At 35.2% G+C, this 19,278-nt stretch overlaps 1 protein-coding gene across 2 annotated transcripts in view; it reads right to left on the bottom strand.

The window, feature by feature from the left end:
• ITGA4 (integrin subunit alpha 4) overlaps nt 1-19,278 on the bottom strand; it is a 74,579-nt gene that overhangs the window by 46,656 nt on the left and 8,645 nt on the right. Inside the window, exons 3-10 of one of the 2 annotated variants that reach the window (XM_054562358.1) lie at nt 11,466-11,572; nt 11,240-11,369; nt 8,690-8,757; nt 7,232-7,361; nt 5,776-5,861; nt 5,055-5,117; nt 4,826-4,963; nt 1,549-1,660 (exon numbers count right to left, since the gene is read on the bottom strand). In XM_054562358.1, the coding sequence (XP_054418333.1) occupies nt 1,549-1,660; nt 4,826-4,963; nt 5,055-5,117; nt 5,776-5,861; nt 7,232-7,361; nt 8,690-8,757; nt 11,240-11,369; nt 11,466-11,572 (834 nt within the window). The remainder of the gene's footprint in view (nt 1-1,548; nt 1,661-4,825; nt 4,964-5,054; nt 5,118-5,775; nt 5,862-7,231; nt 7,362-8,689; nt 8,758-11,239; nt 11,370-11,465; nt 11,573-19,278) is intronic. The other variant, XM_054562359.1, reaches the window with a different exon arrangement.

The following is a 19,278-nucleotide window of genomic DNA, read 5'->3' as shown; positions in this document are numbered from 1 at the left end:
CTTTCTCTAAAAATAAATAAATGAAATCTTTAAAAAGGAAAAAATGATATTGGCATAAAAGCAGACACATAGATCAATGGAACAAAAGAGATTCCAGAAATAAACCCACACATATATGGTTAATTAATTTAAGAATATACAATGGGGAAAACCAGTCATAAATGGCAACGGAAAAACTGGATAGCTTCATGCAAAAGAATGAAACGAGACAACTATCTTATACCATACACAAAAATTAACATACCATACGCAAAACATCTATCACAATATTTTATATTTTAATATAAAATGTTATTTGTGTAATCATCACCATAAAATATATACATATACTTAGCTCTATTTTTTTTAAATAGAGTAAAATAATTCCAGAAATTTAATGTTTGTATACCAAATCACACTAAAAGCATATGTTCAACAACCCACTAGCTTTCTCCTGGCAGAGTAATATTTTAGACATTTAAAGTAGCATGAAGCCCTTAGGCATAAGAAATTAAGGAAGTGAGAATGTATAGTACTCACTTCACTAATTTTACCCACTAACTTTCTCCTTGCAGGGTAACATTTTAAACATTTAAAGTAGCATGAAGCACTTAGGCATAAAAATAAATTAAGGAAGTGAGAATGTATAGTACTCATTTCACTAATTTCGAGTATGCATGTAAGATTTGACCTGGAATTACCACACACCGATTGCTAATGGTCATGTCAAGAGACAGACAGAATTCTAGCTCTGAAAATAAGTATCAAATACTTATTTGCTTTACTCTAGGAATCACACCTATTCATCATTTTATGCCCCATTATAACAGCCTTTGTTATCATTCAGTGCCAGAGTGAAAAAAAGCAAATTTTAGGAGGGAAGGCTGTTAGAGACAAGGACCTCCACAGCAGGGCTGATTGATCCCCAGCCAATAGGCAGTTATGATGGTACCATATATTCCATCATTGAAATTGTTCCATATCAGTTCATAAATAGCCACTGTCCCTAAGTGTGTTAGGTGCACCCTCACCACTGCTCAGGAACCAATCCTGGGATCCCTCAAATCCTCCCACAATGCATCAGCTGAACAAGGAATTCCTGGCATAGTAGGGAACCTCCCGAACCTTGCTCCAGCTCTGCAGCCAGCCTCCAATCGGTTCTGTCATTGTCTTTACTGTACTGATAGTTAAAGAGCATGGTCCAATGAGTCTATGATATACATTTTTTTCACATCTTAACATTTCTGAAATCAGAATCCTTTTTAAAGTAGGAAAAAAGGCAGGTCACAACTTTATAGCATTTTTAGGGGCGCAAAAATGCCACTCATAAGTAATGGTGGCTTAGAATCAACAACGTAAGGTATTTTGAATAGCATCCTTTATTAACAACAGTAAGAATCAATAGCTGACAACTGAGGAGAAGTCAGGTATAAGACTAAAAGAACTCAGCATACCATTCTGGCTCCATTTTACACAGAAAGACAGAAAACATGAAACTCCAAACATATTCTCTTCCATGTACCATTTTAAAAGTGGAAATCAAGGACCAAGTTGGACACTTTTAATTACCTTCAAAGCCATCATTATCAATGTCACCAAGATTAACTATAGATTCCCCAAATCTTGCAGCATATTTGTCACTTCCCATGAGCTCTGTTTCCATTTCATTCATTATTGCTCCCTGGATAGAAAAGGGGAGAAAGGTGTCACTATAATACTCCCTGACAACTTTACACATGATTTACTGTTGTAATTGGATATGGATTTTTTTCTAATGCTTTAAACAAATTGGACAAACTACAGACTAAGCTTTAGTACACACATCTTAGTTCAATTCAATAAATATTTATCAAGTATATGTCAACACATAATAGTATGATTGGAGCTCAGAGGATATAAAAAAATTGTCAAACTCGTGATCCCTAGCTTTAAAAATCCAATAAATCATTTTGATAATTCAATTTAGCAAACATTTATCGAGTTCCTACAGAAGGCACTGCACTGTGCAAAGAATGAACAGGTGAAAGGGGACAAGGCTGTGTGTTTATAGAACACACTTCCTTTCTTGAAGAAGCCCAGAGTTGCAGGAGAGGCTAAGCACAAGTATGTGAGTGACCTAGAAGTACAGCTTGCTTTGCAATATCAAGAAGGAGAGCATATCTAATTGTGAGAGCTAGGAGAGATTTCATAAATGCCATTCAAGGAGGCTGTTGAAAGATGAGCATACATAGAGAAAATTACCAGCAAAACACAAATTCCAAAGAATGTGGCTCTACTGAACAGTATGTGTAATGAATGAGACTGAAAAATTCAGATCGGAGCCTGGGGGGCAGGGGGACTGTGAATGCTGGGGGAAACTGACTCTCAATTTACAAGACAAGAGGAAGCCACTTGAGGTTTCTGAGTTAAGCAGTGAGACTACTGAAGCTGGCCTTTGGAACCCTTTCCCTGCAGTAACGAAACATGGATTGGTCAACTGCTGTCTCTGAAGTTAGAAGATGAGTTACCACAATAAGACATTAAGTAATGTTGCAATAACAGCTAACAGACCCTCTAAACTTTGATCATGTCACTCCCTTATACAAAAGAAAAAACCCCCTGCACTACTTATCAGAGACGCTTTACCTCTTCTCAAGTAGTCTACTCATCACTCCTGAAGCACAAACATATTCTTCCCTTTGGCAAGTGCCCTTCACCTTTTACTTTCCAACAAAAAAATCCCTATACTTATTTTGATCCCAGAGAAATGCGTAATTTAAACAGCAAAAGGCAGAAGAGATTCTAACGAGAATGAGAAGATGCAGACCTAAGAAAACTCAATGGCACTGAGGTTCCAGGGGAGAGTTTCCAAAAGTGGCAATCACTCTTCTTCAAGTATTCTCCAGTCACAGAGAATGGTGACCAAAAATTTGCTGGGGACCCCTGAGAGCTACTTTAGTAGAAGTTGGTGGAAGCCATGTTCATTCAAGTACCATTCTTTCTTGAGCTCATTCAAAAACAATTACTGAGCACTTTGTCCAGGACTCTTTCAGGCCCTGAAGAAACAGCAGTAAACAAGACAGCTGATCCCCTTCCCCACAGTGCCCACGTTCAAGTAGATATTAGCAAACCAAACTAGCAAGTACGTAATATGATGCCATTGTGGTAGTGCTTATCAGTGTATAAAACAGGAAGTTAGAAGGGAGCAAAGGAAGAATAATCTATGCTGGGGCAGGTTTTAAAAGCTGAAATGAATTATGAAATGAACCCCAGTGTTTGATAGTGGTGTCTGAGGGTAGGAGTGAGGAAAGAACAAAAGACTTGTGCATAGGGCTCCTCTCTTGTCCTTTTAGCAAAGGAGCTCCAGTTTCATGTTTTTCATATTGGGGTTGCTTGATTTCAACAGGTAAAAAGGTCATATATTGCCTTAGTTTAGGTATATATGTTATTGTTTAAACTATTCTAAAAATTTTAGTGGAAAGAGAAGTATGCAGAATGAGGCCGTCGCTATTATAAGGAAGACCATTTATGAGTAGGGAAATATAAAACAATCTCTGCAAGGAAAAAATAATAATACCTGATATCACATTAATGTTGTACAATCACTTTGTAGATAATATCCTTTTACTATTAAGTTTAGACTTACACACAGTCTAGAAAATGCCAATGCATAAATATCTTTCCTGCTCTACATCTGGAACTTTCAGTATCTCTCAGTTTTATAAGACTATGTCCTCCTAAAATTTAGAAAGTTTAGTCTGATGCTTAATATATAAATTTATTAAATGCTCTGAAATCATTGATTAAATAAGATTACAAATACCTTCTTGAAACAGATTTTAGTTTGTTGAATCCTGATTGAAAATTCTGTGCCTTAAGAAATGACCTAATGTTCTCACAAACCCATTCTTGCTCTTAAATCGAGGGCAGGCCAAAAAAGACCTCATTAAGGCCCTATCAATTCTTTGCTTTGATTTAATGCCAAGAAGATAAACTAGCAAGACAAGGCCAACAGAAATCTTTTAATTGACCTGTCAAGGACTCAGCTTCTACTTCCAAATATTCCCTGTAATGAAAAACTCAACAATCAGCAACAATTATGTATTTCTATAGCTATTATATCCACTTTGGAATAAATTATACCAATTTTATATCCTTATCAAGGATATAATCTATATTAACTGTGCAAATTAACATTTTATCAAAACATGTCTTGCCCTGACTGGTATAGCTCAGTTGGTTGAGCATTGTCCCACAAAGCAAAAGGCAGCCAGTTCGATTCCCAGTCAGGGCAAATGCCTGGGTTGTGGGCCAGGTACCCGGTTGTGTTGGGAGGCATGTGAGAGGCAACTGATTGATGTCTCTCTCACACATGGATGTTTCTCTCCTTTTTTTACCTTCCTTCCCCTCTTTCTAAATAAATAAATAAAATCTTTTAAAAAAACATTTAAAAAAATTGAAAATTTCTTGTTTTATCTTCTATGCTAGTAATATTTTATAATTATTAAATTATATAAGGATATTCATTATAAGAAATCCACATTTTGAGGGAAATAAATATCATTCTCTCAAATTCTATTTCTGTCATAACAAAAACTGAAGGAAGTTTCATCTATTTAAGTGAATACATACAAACTGAATAGAGAAACTACAAAACAACTGATCACATACTTCAGGAATATCAAAATGGGACAGCTGCCCATTTACCACCATGTTCCATTTCATTTTTAGAGTAGTGGTACAATACCAGAATTTTTACTTTTATCAGTAAAATAAGCCCACAAACCTATAATTTCAGAACTCTGGAATACATAATCCCAAACATAATCCCACAAGGGGCTCCCAGTTTGGGGGACATTGGACTCACGAAGCCAGAGTTGATGTACACAAACACTCTTCCTTCCTCCCTGATGGCGCTCTGCATAGGAGCCCCCACGAGTAGGTCTGAGAAGCCATCTGCGTTGAGGTCCACCGCACAGATGGAAGCTCCAAAGTAAGAGCCAAGCTGCTCCAAAGCAAACCAGATCCAGATGTTAGGAAAAAAATAGGGTTATTCACAAAAGCCCTCAGTGATAGCAAATGTAGAGCCATATTACCTTTTTACCTTTCATTTCATATAAGATAGTTAGTTCTTTTGCATCAATGCTGAATATGTATGCCTGCAATTAGAAAAAGAATTAGAAAAGATTTGACTGCTGTCCCACTAAAAAAGTTTTCATTTGAGCAAAATATCAATTTTTATAACTTGTAATTGCTTTAATATATATTTTTAAAACCCTTTCATAGTGATACTAGAGGTTTAGGCAATCATGTTCAGATTACCATGCCTTCTTTGCACAATTGCCTTCCTGGGAACTCTCTTGTGGGTCCCTGAGAGGGAGCCCAGAAAGCATTGTGTACCTCACTTTTCAAAGTAAGACTCAGAAAAATTAGTGACATTTACACAGCAATGTCAATAACATCTTACTGTCTTTATTCTTACCTTAAAACATGTAGCTGCCTCAATTTCCTTTCACTTGTAAACTTATTAACCAAATAAATATATTCCCCCGACATCTTGAGATAGTTCTCTACAAAACCATTTATTCATTAGAAAGAAAACCTTCATCTGACTTACATAATTTTCCTGAAGGCTTTTCTGCTAAGGTTTATCTAAAAGCCATACAACTTTTGCCAACTCCATTAAATGTAGCACACTTCTCAACATTTCTAGCTTTCATTCCTTAGAATTTTTGCAGTTCCTCCTTTAATATCTTCTTCTCTCATGCAATGTATTTGAACCTTGTAGATAAATAAATATAAAAATGTAGTTCTCACTTTTCCAATCTGTTCATGTTGAGGGGCTCCTCCAACTACTTCGGTAGTGAACCTACTCCGAAAATGACCAGCTCCAACCGAGTATCCTTCAAGAAAATGGAGACAAGTATGAGTAAAGTATACTGCAATGGGCAAAATACATGTATTAACATAAATCCACTCAGAATTAAATGAGACTGAATACATAATGATGACACAGAACAGTCTTAAGAATATTTATCAGAGCAATACACAAAATTGGTAATTCATTATATGCTTTAAGCAATTATTAATAATGTGTATTATGAAACTAGTCATGTGGCTTTTATTTTCAAGTCCTAGAAACAGAAGATAGCACTTTCACATTTGGTCAGTCTCTGTAGTATCAGGGCATTCAAGTTCCTAGGATTACCATGGAAATATTGTAGAGTATATAAAATATGACATTTTAAACTTTAAGTAAAAAGCTTCCTAAATTACAACTTTTTGCCATAAAATCTTCCTATTGTGATAAAATACTATGATGACAGAAATGGGAAAATATTTTTATTTTATTTTATGTGATAAAAAAGCATAATACTGAGTTACATTTTATAAAACTTGAAGATATCCTTCACCCATAAACAAGTAAATTTGAATGGTAAATAAATTCCCTCTGTTTGAAAATGAATTCCTTCTGTTTGAATGGGAAAAATAATACTGCTTTTTCTTTTAATTTTTTCTGAGTATAGGCTGCTCACATTTGAAGCACATATGGTTTAAGCAAATCTGTACTTTCTAAGAAACTATAGGAAAAACATTCCTTTTACTATAATAGGGGAATTAATGCCAGAAAAATCTTGTGCTTCTGTTGAAACACAGACTATAAAGTATCCTACTGCTAACTTATTAAACAAGAATAAGAATAAATATAAGAATAAGAAGATAAAAATAGTTAAGCTCTGGGAAATATTCTAAGAGCTTAGGAGGCAAAGGCCAATGCGCTGTTTTTAGACCTGTAAGCTTCATAATGTTGCCCATTGTCTAGAATGCTGTGGACAGTCTGACTTTGTCAATCCTTTAAGAAATGATACTCACTCACTCTTATATAATTAAATGAGTTAATCCATGTAAAGTGCTAGCATAAGTTCCTAGGATATGGTAAGCACTCAATAGATGCTACCTTTATAATAATCAGTTGACTACATAAAGAGACAAGCTTACAAGTGTTTTACTGCAAAGAGTAAACAATTGGCAGTAAATGAGCAACTCCAGTTTAAGAGGTACATATTGATGATTGTAGTTACATATGTAAAGTATGAAGTTACCTAAAGCTTCATAGATTGTATTCTTAAACTGTCTTTTTAATTACCTCTGGTCATTTTGATCTTTCGAAAATATCATTTCCCTTACTTATAATTACTAGTATCTGTAATTAAGTATCTGTATCTGTAATGTAAGAAAGACCAAAATTTGAGTTTGTCAATTTTTACAGTACCTAAGTAACTTCCAAATTTTACTTGATTGTGTTTGTCTAAAAAAGCCGTGTATTTATTTTTAATTATATTGTAGACAAAAATAGACCCAGTCCAGTAAGATGATCCTGGAGCTCCCATGACAATTAAATCCTGTAAGAAATAAACAAGTTATCATTTAAGAGTTTAATCTCACCACCCCAAACATCTTCTAGATATACATTTTAAGGAAATAGCGACAATAATACATTGTTGTAATAAGTTTCTTAAATTTGAGCATTTTATGAATATAAAAACACATTAGGGAAAAAAAAACAGCCAGAGAATCTAGCTAATGAATTTTCACCTACAAGTAGAGAAACTGTCTCTTCACACTTATCAGTGGACTTAGAAATCAAAGACAGAATCATTGGACACTAGCTAAGCTTTCAGGAGAAAGGCATTGTGGCTTCCATTAAAGTAAATCATATCTGGGTAATTCATTAGTGCACATTACAGAGATAATCATGTTTTGCCAAATTGTAAAAAGTAGACTTAATTTATTTCAATTTGCAAAAAGTCATTAACTAATTTCCTTAACAATGTTAGCTTAGAAAAAGTCCAATGAAATGTGAGGTATATTTGATTACAAATACGAATTTAGAAAAAGGAAACAGAGGGAAGGTTGGAATGCATAGACGGTTATCTAATAAAATATGAAAACTTTCAGCACTCAAAACTATTCAACATATTTCTAAATTTCCTCACATTTTTCAATCCTGAAGTTCATAAAAAAAGCTCAATTTAAATCCTGAACTTAAAAAAGGTCAATTTAAATAATACACTAAAGAAAGCATTACTTTTTATTTTTTTACACAGTAGGTAATAGTTATGGAAATTGTTAACCCAAGGCTTGATACAGACTTTCTACATAGATTCAGAAAACATTCATAAATTCATAATTGGTTTTTAAGGAAAACTGGGAAATTTTGGAGGTTGAGTACAACTGTAATCTTTCACTGGGAGTCACAGAGTTAGTTACTGGATGGTAGAAAGAGAATAATAGAGTTTGGGAATATATCTGACTTAAGAGGTTATTAAGTTCTTGAATTTCCCAATTCTCATAGTTTTAATGAAAAGTGTGAATTCACATGCTTCCTTGCCCCCTCAACAAGTAAAAATAACATACTTAGATATTTTCAATGCATAAGTCAACAAAACAAATAATTACAGCTACTTTTAATTTATGTTAAATTCTTGGTGAAAGTAATATTTTTTAGTATAGACTTCTAGTTGATCTTGTGGGGCACAGCCATCTAATATTAAGATTTCCTTAAAATACATGTGAAATATTGACTGGTAAAACTTAAGCTGTAATACTGAACTTTCTAATTTAAGAGACATTATTCAGATGTTGCAAAATTTTTACTGTAAAGTATAACATCAGTCTTCTAAGTCTTCAGAAGAATTAAAATTCTACATAGCAGCTATTTTTTTATTACCTCTGTGTAAAAACTAGATATTCCAGCTTGACAGGAGGCAAAATTTTCTCCATATTTTTTCACATAATCTAAAATGAAGTAGGAAAAAAACTTCAGGATTTCATTTAAAAATAGACAAAATCTGCATAATTTTATCTCTCAAATCCTGACAAATATAGACCATTTAAAGTCTATATTTTACACTACTTGATTTTTAAAATAATAGTAACTTTGACAAAATTTAAAACTGCAAATCTCTTCCATATTAACCTTCAAAGTATCCCTTTGAAAGAGCAATAAAGATACCCACCCCTGTCTCTTTTTCCTGGGGAGAACATACAGTATACACTCAAAAAAAAAAACAACAACAACAAAACAAACAAAAAAACCCTCAAATGAGTGTCTAAGACAGGAGTCCAAGTTTCTATTTAAAATAGGCTTCTGGACCTTGCCAGAGTGCTGCTGGTCACCGAGGCAAATATGGTGGACCGGCAGGGCCAGAACCTCCCCCTGCATCTCTGGGAAGCTCTGTGGTGGCACCAGCCTGCCTCAGATCTTCTGCAGGCCCCACAGCTCTGGCTTGCAGAGAGGAGCTTCTCCCAGATCTGGTTGTTCTGTGGGTCCATGCAGCCATCTAACTGTCCCTGGCTCTCCCCTTTGTCTTGACACTAGGGCTGAATGCTGGGGTGGAGGAGGTGACTAGGCCAGGACACAAATGAAAAAATATTTGAATGGAGCTCCTAGCTCTGCCACCAACCAGTTTTTGACCAATGACAGAAAATGAGAAGAAAAGGCATTCACAGATAATGACTATTGACCACATTAATTTGCAAATATGGACATTTGGGATCAGAAATAACATAAAAATCTGAGTTTGGGGCCCTTCTGCTACCAGAGGGCTGAAAGATTCTAAGAAAATTATATGATATCACTGGTTCAAAGTTTTCTCCTCTATAAAATGAGAACATTTGACTCAATTGCCAAAATTTCTTCTACATCTAAAACTCTATTGAGTCTATTGTCTAATTTCATTTTTTTCAGTATATGTGATCACCCACCAGAAATCACTTGCCTGAGGTTGAACATATTTTGTTCCAACATTCTTTTAATTGTAGTTCCTCCATTACAAAATCAACAGGAAAAAAATAGGCTTCCTAGATTTTTCTTCCTAGATTCTGAAAATAAGACTAAGGCAAGATCTGCGTGGAGACAGAGGGTCTCTTAATACAAGGACCCCATGAATGGATGCTTTTGGAATTTGCTATGAAGACAAAGCTTTGCTTCTCTAGAAGAACTGACATAAGTAAACCGCTATGAAAATATGAATCAGGACCACATCTTTGCCCTTTGGATTTGCTAAGTAGAAAATTTAAATCAATTGCTAAGTCATTTATAAGTACTATACTCTGTCATGATTTTTCACTCCTTTTCATATCTTCCCTGATCCTATTTTTTTCCTTTTTTATAAATTTCCCTATAATTTTAGGTGTCTGATGTTCATGCTATCTTGAAATTTTATAGAATGTGGCTAGGTATATCTGAGCAAAAATCAAAACTCTATTGTGAAAATGTTTCAAAGCATAAACTATAAACCATTAGGAAGAAGAGGATAAAATATATGCAGAAACCTAGACTGAGTTTTACCACAATTAAGAATTTAAAATTCACCTTGCATCTTCTTGACATCCAAATACAAATCAGGAATATATATGATATAAGCTTCTCCACGACATCAAATGCCAGAGAGGAAATACCCCATTATTAATAGAATCAGTAACTGAATTTGCTTATCTATCAAAAATTTGTCATGTAACAGATATTTTCTTTAGAGACTGAGGTAATCATTTTAGTTAGAAAAGTTGGAAATTGGAGTGTGTGTGTATAATGCTGAGTTTTCCAAAAACACATTTTAAGAATTTTTTCTGCTGCAGATATAATTTTTAGTGCTCCGTTGAAATTCACCCTTAACTTTTTCCAATTTAGTTGTTTATTTACGCCCTAGCTCTGTATGCATTAATGCTACCTATGTGTGGTCTAGAATTTTTATGGGAAAGCCTTTCAAACTTAAGACATCAATCCTTTGCTGCTTCAGGAAAAGCATGTGAATTTGAAAAAAAAAAGACATAGTAAGTGGAAAATATTTGCTTCCATTATTCTTGAATCTTTCAAATATTCTTTGCAGCTAAAGGTAAACCAAGAAATGTATGCAGTTTCCTTCTTTCTGATCAGATTTTCAATGTAATTTCATGATTTTAAGTGCCCTACATTTGTTAAGCATTAGATTCTTTTACAATGAATTGAAAATATATTTAATGCAAAAGTGGGTAATTATCAACTAGATTCTAGCATTGTTCAAATTGAACTATAAAATTTCCTAAAAGCACAAAGTGTATTTATGAAAACTAATACTACAACTGAGTAAAAGAGAAAAGAATAATTTGAGTAGTTAAAAAAAACACACAGCTATTTCAAAGATCCCCTCCCCATACATCTAAAATTGAAAATAATTTTTAAAAACATTAAGTCATTCACTTGTTTTTCTTGATCCAGTTAATATCAAAATCATCTTACCTTGATAACATGGAGCTATCCTTTTACTCAGTTCTGTCCGTAAATCAGAGGGCATCCCATAGCAAACGCCCGTGGGAAGTTTATTTTCATTCTTTATATAAAATATATTTTTCCATCTATGCCCACAAGTCTGAATAAAACATAAAAGTAGACCAAATGATGTGAAGGTCACACCCAGAATATCTGATTTCAAGATGTGATCAGTGGACCAATTCCAATAACCTACCACGATGGATCCATTTTCTCCTGGCTGTCTGGAAAGTGTGACCCCCAACCATTGATTGTCTCTTTCTTCCAAACAAGTCTTTCCACAAGGTTCTCCACCAGGGCTACCTATGGCATGTGAAAACATGATCATCAGCTACCCTGAACACCATGTTATTCTAGGCAAACGGAGGAAACGAACACATCATACTTTGCCCAGTGTTTTTTCCTTCAACCACCTGTGAAATGCCCTCATCTCCCACTTCTCCACCATCGTATATTCAGTGCACAATGTGGCAGTAACTGCAAGTTACTCAGTGCCAACCTGTTTTCTCATAAGGTGATTTTTTTTTTGTAGAAATGACTGCATCGTGAAAAGCTGGCCTTGAAATAAGAGGTAACTAGCCAACTGGGAGGGGAGAAGACCAGTTTACACCAACATAGGCTGTGCAAATACAATGGCAGTGTATAATGCTTGGCAAAGAATTCACACCTTTGTTTTGACCAGTTATGTAGCATAACTGGCAACATTATCAGAACACTTTTTAAGATGTTTCTTGTATTGAGACATTAAGAATACAAGACAATAAAGAGAGTATGGTCTTCAGCACTGAAATCGCAGTTCATTGAAGTTGAAGGTGATGACTAAGCATGTGGAAACTGGCAGTGTATAATTAGCATGGTAATAAACGACTAGCATTAAAAACAAACTTCCCTATGGTTTACAGTTGATTGTGGTTGTTCTCAATAAAGGAAAAAGGAAAGACTTGAAAAAACAGACCACTTCAGTAGTAAATAAAAAACTTCGAAAGGCACTTTGGCAAATGCATGAATAGCCAGAAAACCAAACACAAACAGAATATTACTTGTGGGCAATTCAGCACTCCCAAACTGTGCAAAAGAAAGTTATCTACACATTGATACCTTTTTCTTTTGTTAGAGTAGCTTCTTTGCCTTATAGCTGGAACCTGGTGTTAAAGTGATTTCAATTAAGTGATTTTTGAGGAAAAAAAGATACAGCTATCTTAAGATTCCTTTTGCTATTTGTATTTCACCCTCTTCAAATGCATGTGACCGTCCTATTCCACCCGAGCTTAATTCCAAAGGCAGATAAATACATTTGCATTAATTTGATTGGAGGAATGTGCAACTTGGGTTTACTTCATTCTGAACACTGGTCACTGCTACCACGCTTTCATACATTTATAGGAACCATTGTCTAAATCACGCACTGTCTCCTCCTATAGCCTTGACCACTAGATAAAGCTTTCTGGGCAAACTCAGTGTACCTACATCAAGAAGGCTAATATTTTAAAAATGAAATTATTTTCAGATAAAATCCTGAGTAGGAGAGATTTTGTTCTAAGGAATATAGGAAGATGATTGTGTAGACACTTGTTTGCTCTCCAAAAATCGTATTATTCAGAAAAAAAACAACAAAAAACCCTCAACACAGCTCAACTGAAGGAATCTGCCTAGCCCCCTCTCTGAAGATTCTGCTTTAGGAGGTCCAGGCGAGGCTCTGCCCACCCCTGATGATTCACATGGTCTCGAACATTGTTATGACAGAATGTGGATAATGTTGTTCTGGCCAGATTTCTTGGAGAGTAGTGACCACTCCCACCTACTGGTAGCGGCTGCTTAGAGCACCACACAGAAAGCAAGACGGCTAAGCATGGGTCTGGAAGAAGAATGCCGCGGCTGATTGACAATATCTACTTGGAACAGAAAGAGAATCTTGCCACAGCCCAAACCTTGGTAAGGGTTGGTCTGGTGGAAACATAAGGTCTATAAGTTAAGACTAATTAAAAGGAAAAGGGAAGGAAGGGGAACAGGGAAGGAGGGGGAGGAAAAGAATTTTATTGTATGGGTAGGGTAGATAAGGTCTTAGGCAAGGTTGTGACTGCAGCTACACGATGTCAACATAATTGAAGGAAAGTGAAAGAGAATGACAAGAAATTTTAATTTTTGTTGTGATGTAATTTTCAGTTTGACTTTTCATTATAACATTGCCAGTTCCTTTTTTAACTAATGCCAACAATAGATGATAAATGGTACTCTGTTTACCTGAAGTTGAAGTTCCTATTAGTTACCACAATAGATACTTCCGTGAAATCTCTTCTATGAAAATACTGAAGTTTTCTAAATTTACAGTCACTCAGGCAACCAAGCAGGAGAAAAATTAGGGAGAGGAGGGGAAGGAGGTCACAAATAACATATTACTAGTAAAATGTGGTGTAAGATAATGGACACTTTCTTTCATCAAAAGTATACTCGATACTTAGGAATAAATTTACTCTTCTAGAGATGCCATCCAAAGATTTAAAAATAATATATTTATACAATAATTTAGAACTACACAATACCATGTACATTACTTCAGAAAAATGACCAAAAAGTTCCTATATGGAAGTATAGTGAATTGTTTTTGTCTGTTTCTTTGCTGAGTTTTTGTAACACTTAAAATGAAGACGAGAGAAACTCATGTGTGATTAAACTGTTTTCTGGAGAAATAGATCCCACATAGTATCCGGGGTTTTTATCGTTTCTATTCGAGCGCCACCAGGTGACATTCCATGTCATCACTGCTCGGAATCTCACACTTAGGTTCAAACACATCAAAACCAAACTACTCACTTTACCAACTGCACTTCTCTCAAACATCTTATTCCCCATGTCTGAGTATCTCTCAGATCTTGGGGACTTGTATCAATGCCCTCCTGCCTCTCCCCCCACTCCCCCAGCCCCTCACTTCCCAGGCCTTTGGCCACAATTATACCAGCTTTCCTGCTTCCTGGCTTGCAAATGGCAGCCTTCGGGACTATCTCAGCCTCCATAATGGAGGGAACCAACTGTAAATCTCCCCCCAGTTAGACAGACGGATAAATCTATCTACCTGCCCCATTGGTTCTGTTTCTCTGGTGAACCCTGACTAATACATTATTTATTCAAAACTATCCCGTCTACTTCCAAGGCTGAGTAAATAATGGCCTAATTTATTTTGACCAGTACTATGTCTTGTTCATTATTAGCCCACCCCCACTCAACACATTGCTTGGAAAAGTGTGCTGAAAATGGAAGGTCAATAAATAAACAACAATTCAAAACTTGGACTAGAGTTTTTGGTTTGTCTAAGTGTCTTCTACCTGTATTTTGTATCTTAATTTGAAATGTAGATACAAAAGGATAAATACACAGGCAAAAAGGAAATTCACAAAACAAAGTCATAAAACAATTATCCTTCCACATAAGTAATAAAACTAATTCTAGTAAGTGAACAAACACACAGACTCACATCTGTACAGGTTTCTCCTTTTCCTTCTGACATACCTTCTGCCAGCCATGCTAATACCTTCAGCATTGGTTACAAGACAGGATCAGTTCCAAGTCCCCACTACCACTGAGTCTTTTCTTAATTTCCAGGAACTTTTTTTAAACAGTTTTCTTCTGCAGTGCCTGCAACCCCTTGGCAGAGAAATAAGACCTTCTCTAGAGCTTTTCCTTCACCTTGCTTGCTCCTAAGTGCACTCCTTTATTACGTGGTTTCAGCCTTGACTAGTCATCAGCATCACCTGGGGAGAGTTCTGAACAAACGCTGATGCCTGGTTCCCATTCCCAGAAGCTCAGGTTTGATTGGTCTGGGTGGAGACCCAGACGTCAGGATTGTCTAAGAAGCTCCCTGGGTAGTTGCACTGTGCAGTTGCAACTTTGTGCATTTGGGCTTGTGAGCAACTGCTCTCCAATGTAAATAGTTATGCCTTTTCCTATATTATAGCACACTGGAAAAGAAACTACTTCCTTTGAAAAATAATAGTAGTACCTTTTTGTCCTCCTTGGTTTCAGCTAGATATTGAAATAGGATATCAAGAGTTAATAAAATTTTCTTCATGTGGAAGTCCAGTATTTCTAATTTGACCAGAAATGATGTTATTAAAAGTGTCATGAGAAAGTTAATTCTCATGAATTTCCCCGACACACATCATAAATAAACTCAGATTATATTTTACCTAAATGCCATGCTAAAATGATTTATAATCTGGTTTTCAACTTAGCTCATATATTACTAACCTAAACTCTTAGTAAAAAAAATCACCTTCTTAACTGAAGAAGTACTTTACATGGTTTAACATAAAAGGTCAGCAGAAATTAACATGTGATAATTTTCCATGCTTTTATACAACCAGAATGACTAATTCTTAGCACAGTTGAATGCATTTTCCCAGTAGGCATTAAAAATACAAAGCCATATAAAAACCATTCCCCTTATTCTAAAAATGAAGCCCATCTTTCTCTTTTTTGTTTTTCATTTGGGAAAGAAAATGTAAAGATGTATGCTACTACTTCCATATTTTTAATTTTCAACAACTGATTTTTTAATCAGTAGACGTACATGTATATAAATGTGAATAAGCAGTAATTTTGATAGGTGAATATAAAGGATGGTAGTACAAAGTCAATTAGGTAGCTTTTTTGAAATCACACATTTTTGTTGTTGTAATTCTTTATTGTTCATTGTCCCAAGTGCCAAGGGTACATATTCATCTTGAACATCACCTCCATGAGGGAAAATATTTTGTTGCATGGCTTTCCCACAGCACAGAACATGGCCTTAAGTGCAGAAGGCAAGAATGAAATGTGTATTTGCTGAGGGAGGGAATTCTGAAATACAGCATATCACCACCAAAATCCTTTACTACATTTACTGTAGCAATTTTCAACTATTTTCATCCCATGGCACACATAAATTACTAAAATTCTGCAGCACACCGAAACATATTTTTTGCCAATCTGACAAAAATTAGGTATAATTTTGATTCATTCACATTGGATAGCTATTGTTGTTTTTGCTGTTGTCTTTTTTTTCTTTTTTATTCGACCATCTAAGGTGTGACATACTGCTGATATGAAAATCGCTGCTTTACTGCAAAAATTTCACCAAAATATCAGGAATCTGAACTTTGGAGAATCTTCTTCATTTTCTTCCTTCTCTTCCAAAAGATTGCCTTAAATTTTAAGATACTAGCAGATGGTCTGAAGGGAAACAGTGTTTACAGGTTTGAAGGTCTTTACAAAGTGGGATGGATATGTGAGTAAGATTATTTAAAGCTCAAAGTCAGCTGGGGCCCATAAGAGGTGCCTATCTCAGAGCCTTTGTGAGAGGATTATGGGAAGTAAATGAGATGTGTGTGAAACCCTTGGGCCAGAGCCTAGCAGGGAAAGCAAACAAATGTTAGTTGATGTTAACATTATTATTATTTTAAGGATTAATCTAAACATATGATTAAGCTGTACATATGTCATTGCATATATCCTCCTCCATAAAATATTTTTGGCACATTGCTGTTATCAGGTTTTATCATACACATGTACTCATTTAATTCTCACAGTAAAAGCAAAAGACTCTTTTATCAATTCCATTTTCCAAATGAGAATATTGAGTCTTAAGGAAATAAAGTGACTTGCCCAGATCCATGGAGCTAGTAAATGGAAAAGATTAGAATCAAAAACTTGCCAGAAACAGAAGATCTGTTGCTTTATTTCAAAAAATAAACTTACTATTTATATAGTAAATATATAAAATAGAACTCTACAATTATTTCAGATGTATGAATTAGCTGAAATCCATATCATTTTCTAAATTTTTTTAATCAGAAAATGTGTAAAATACCACAAATCGGCCCATAGACTGTATAGTCAACTTGATGGTGTTCAAGAAAAATGTCATTTACTTGGTTCCTATCTTGCCCTGCCCTTTTCCTCAACTTACATCAGTTCCCAGTGTCTTGGCATTTCCACTGAAGTCAAACCAAAAAAAAAAAAAAAAAAAATCACAAGGTTCTTTCCATCACTTGTTGACAGCTGGAGTGAAACACCCTGTGGGCTGGGCGCCTGGGACTCTTGGATATTTTGACAGCTTGGTTTGTCTGCCTGTGGGCTGTGCTGTGACTTCCCCATCGCTTCAGACACTTGATTGGGGCGCTCAGTCTGGCTTTCTAGCTACTAAGACCATATATATATATATTTGTCTGATCTTTCAAAACATATGTAATTCCAAGTTTCAGAGAAGTAGTGAAAGTCCTTACTTCCTCCAATTACTTTTCTTTTAAGTTGAAGTTCTAGTCCATTGAAAGAAAAGTCCTTGTATGTTTCAAATTCTGCCACTCTTTTTCTTAAATAACCCTGAAAAAAAATGACTCATTCTAGTCTATGTTATATGAAGAGTCATTCATTCGAGATAGCTTTATTTATAGAAATAATAACTGATTTGAGTGAAAATAATTAGATAATTGATTCCTCTGCCTAAATTAAGAATATTAGAAAACCGTGTGGGATTACAGGTGAAAAAACAAATTCAACTATGACAATATTATAAAACTTACCATTGTAGGGTTATGAAGATTACAGAAAATTTCTGGCTGTTCCTACAAGGCTGCCTGGCAACTAGTAGGTGCTCATTAAATGGTTAAGTGCTTTTCTCCACATCGTGTGGATTTGGCCTACACCAGCAGAGGGAGCTCACAGTGCTGAGAGATATGATGGGCAGCCTTCACCTCTTTAAGCCAAGTAGCCCTTTCTTCTAGATTTTCTTATCAAACCCTAATAAGTATTAAATCCATTATGTTTACCACATTAAACTATTTACTTTACCCATGCATCTAATAAAATGTGGTGATGTTTCTAAAAGATAACGGTGATGTTTATGAATTCAGTAGTAACAATGACTTTGAGTAGCAAAGGGGAAACTACCCAAGTTTTGAGCTGAAATGGGACATGAGAGCACTAACCTTCCAAATCACAGCCTCCAGCTTGTCTAGTGGGAAACGAGAGACAAACTATCAAAATGAACATCAAAATTAGAAACCATTCTCAATGTATTTTCTTTCAGAGAAAAGCAGGTACTAAAATGTCATATTCTTGTATTTCCTAATGAAAATCTGAAAATGACTAATAATCATGCTCAATTTATATGAGAAACAGCTCATATAATCATAGGCCTGAAAAAGCCAGCTATTTCACTCCCCTTTTTTAAATTTCATTTTATTGTATATGCTTTTTTAACTTTATAATTTTATTTTATTTACTCTACTGTATTCAGTAAAGGAGTTCACCACGGAGTAGGGCCAAGCTTTGGCACTGCCATTTTCTAACCACTAGACCTCAGAACTCGAGAACCCTGGGTTGCTTGTGAACTCGATTCCAGGTTCAGAGACTCTCCAAGGGACCTTAGGCCCAAATGTCTTTGAATTCCTGCAGAAAACCTGCACAACCTTTTTACTAACTAAAGCAGATAAATGTGCCACAACTGAAATATTTGGTGAATATAACTTAAAAGGAGAACATTGTCTTACAATAATTACGAATATTTATTACGTTTCCTATGTACCAATCATACTTTTAATGCATCTAAACATATAATTAACTCATTTAGTTTTCATCCCATCCCTCTGGGTAGGTATTATTATTATTATCCCAATTTTACAGATAGAAAAGCTGAAACAAAGGGAGATTAAGCATCTTGCCCCAAATCATGACCCTAATTAGTGGAGGAAGAAAGATTTCAAACCCACACTATCAACCACCATCTATAGTACCTTATGATGATCTGCTATTAATACTTTTCCCTGCTAAGCAGGGAAAGACCCCAATTATTGACATTATTAATAATCCTATGCTAATTTTATTTCCACAATAAACCTACTAAGATAATAACATTAGTTCCCAATATTAAAAAAAAAGAAAATTCTCTACTTCCATTGTTTTCAGTTAATCTGTTGGTCTTAAGGATTCATTTCCTACCATTAATATAATGAACGCCATTTTGAGTGTCTTTGATA

The sequence above is a fragment of the Pteronotus mesoamericanus genome, unplaced genomic scaffold (assembly GCF_021234165.1).
Source record: "Pteronotus mesoamericanus isolate MK-2021 breed Mesoamerican mustached bat unplaced genomic scaffold, CSHL_Meso_final scaffold_651, whole genome shotgun sequence".
NCBI classification, from domain to species: Eukaryota; Metazoa; Chordata; class Mammalia; order Chiroptera; family Mormoopidae; genus Pteronotus; species Pteronotus mesoamericanus.
This window is presented reverse-complemented; position numbering and strand designations above follow the sequence as displayed.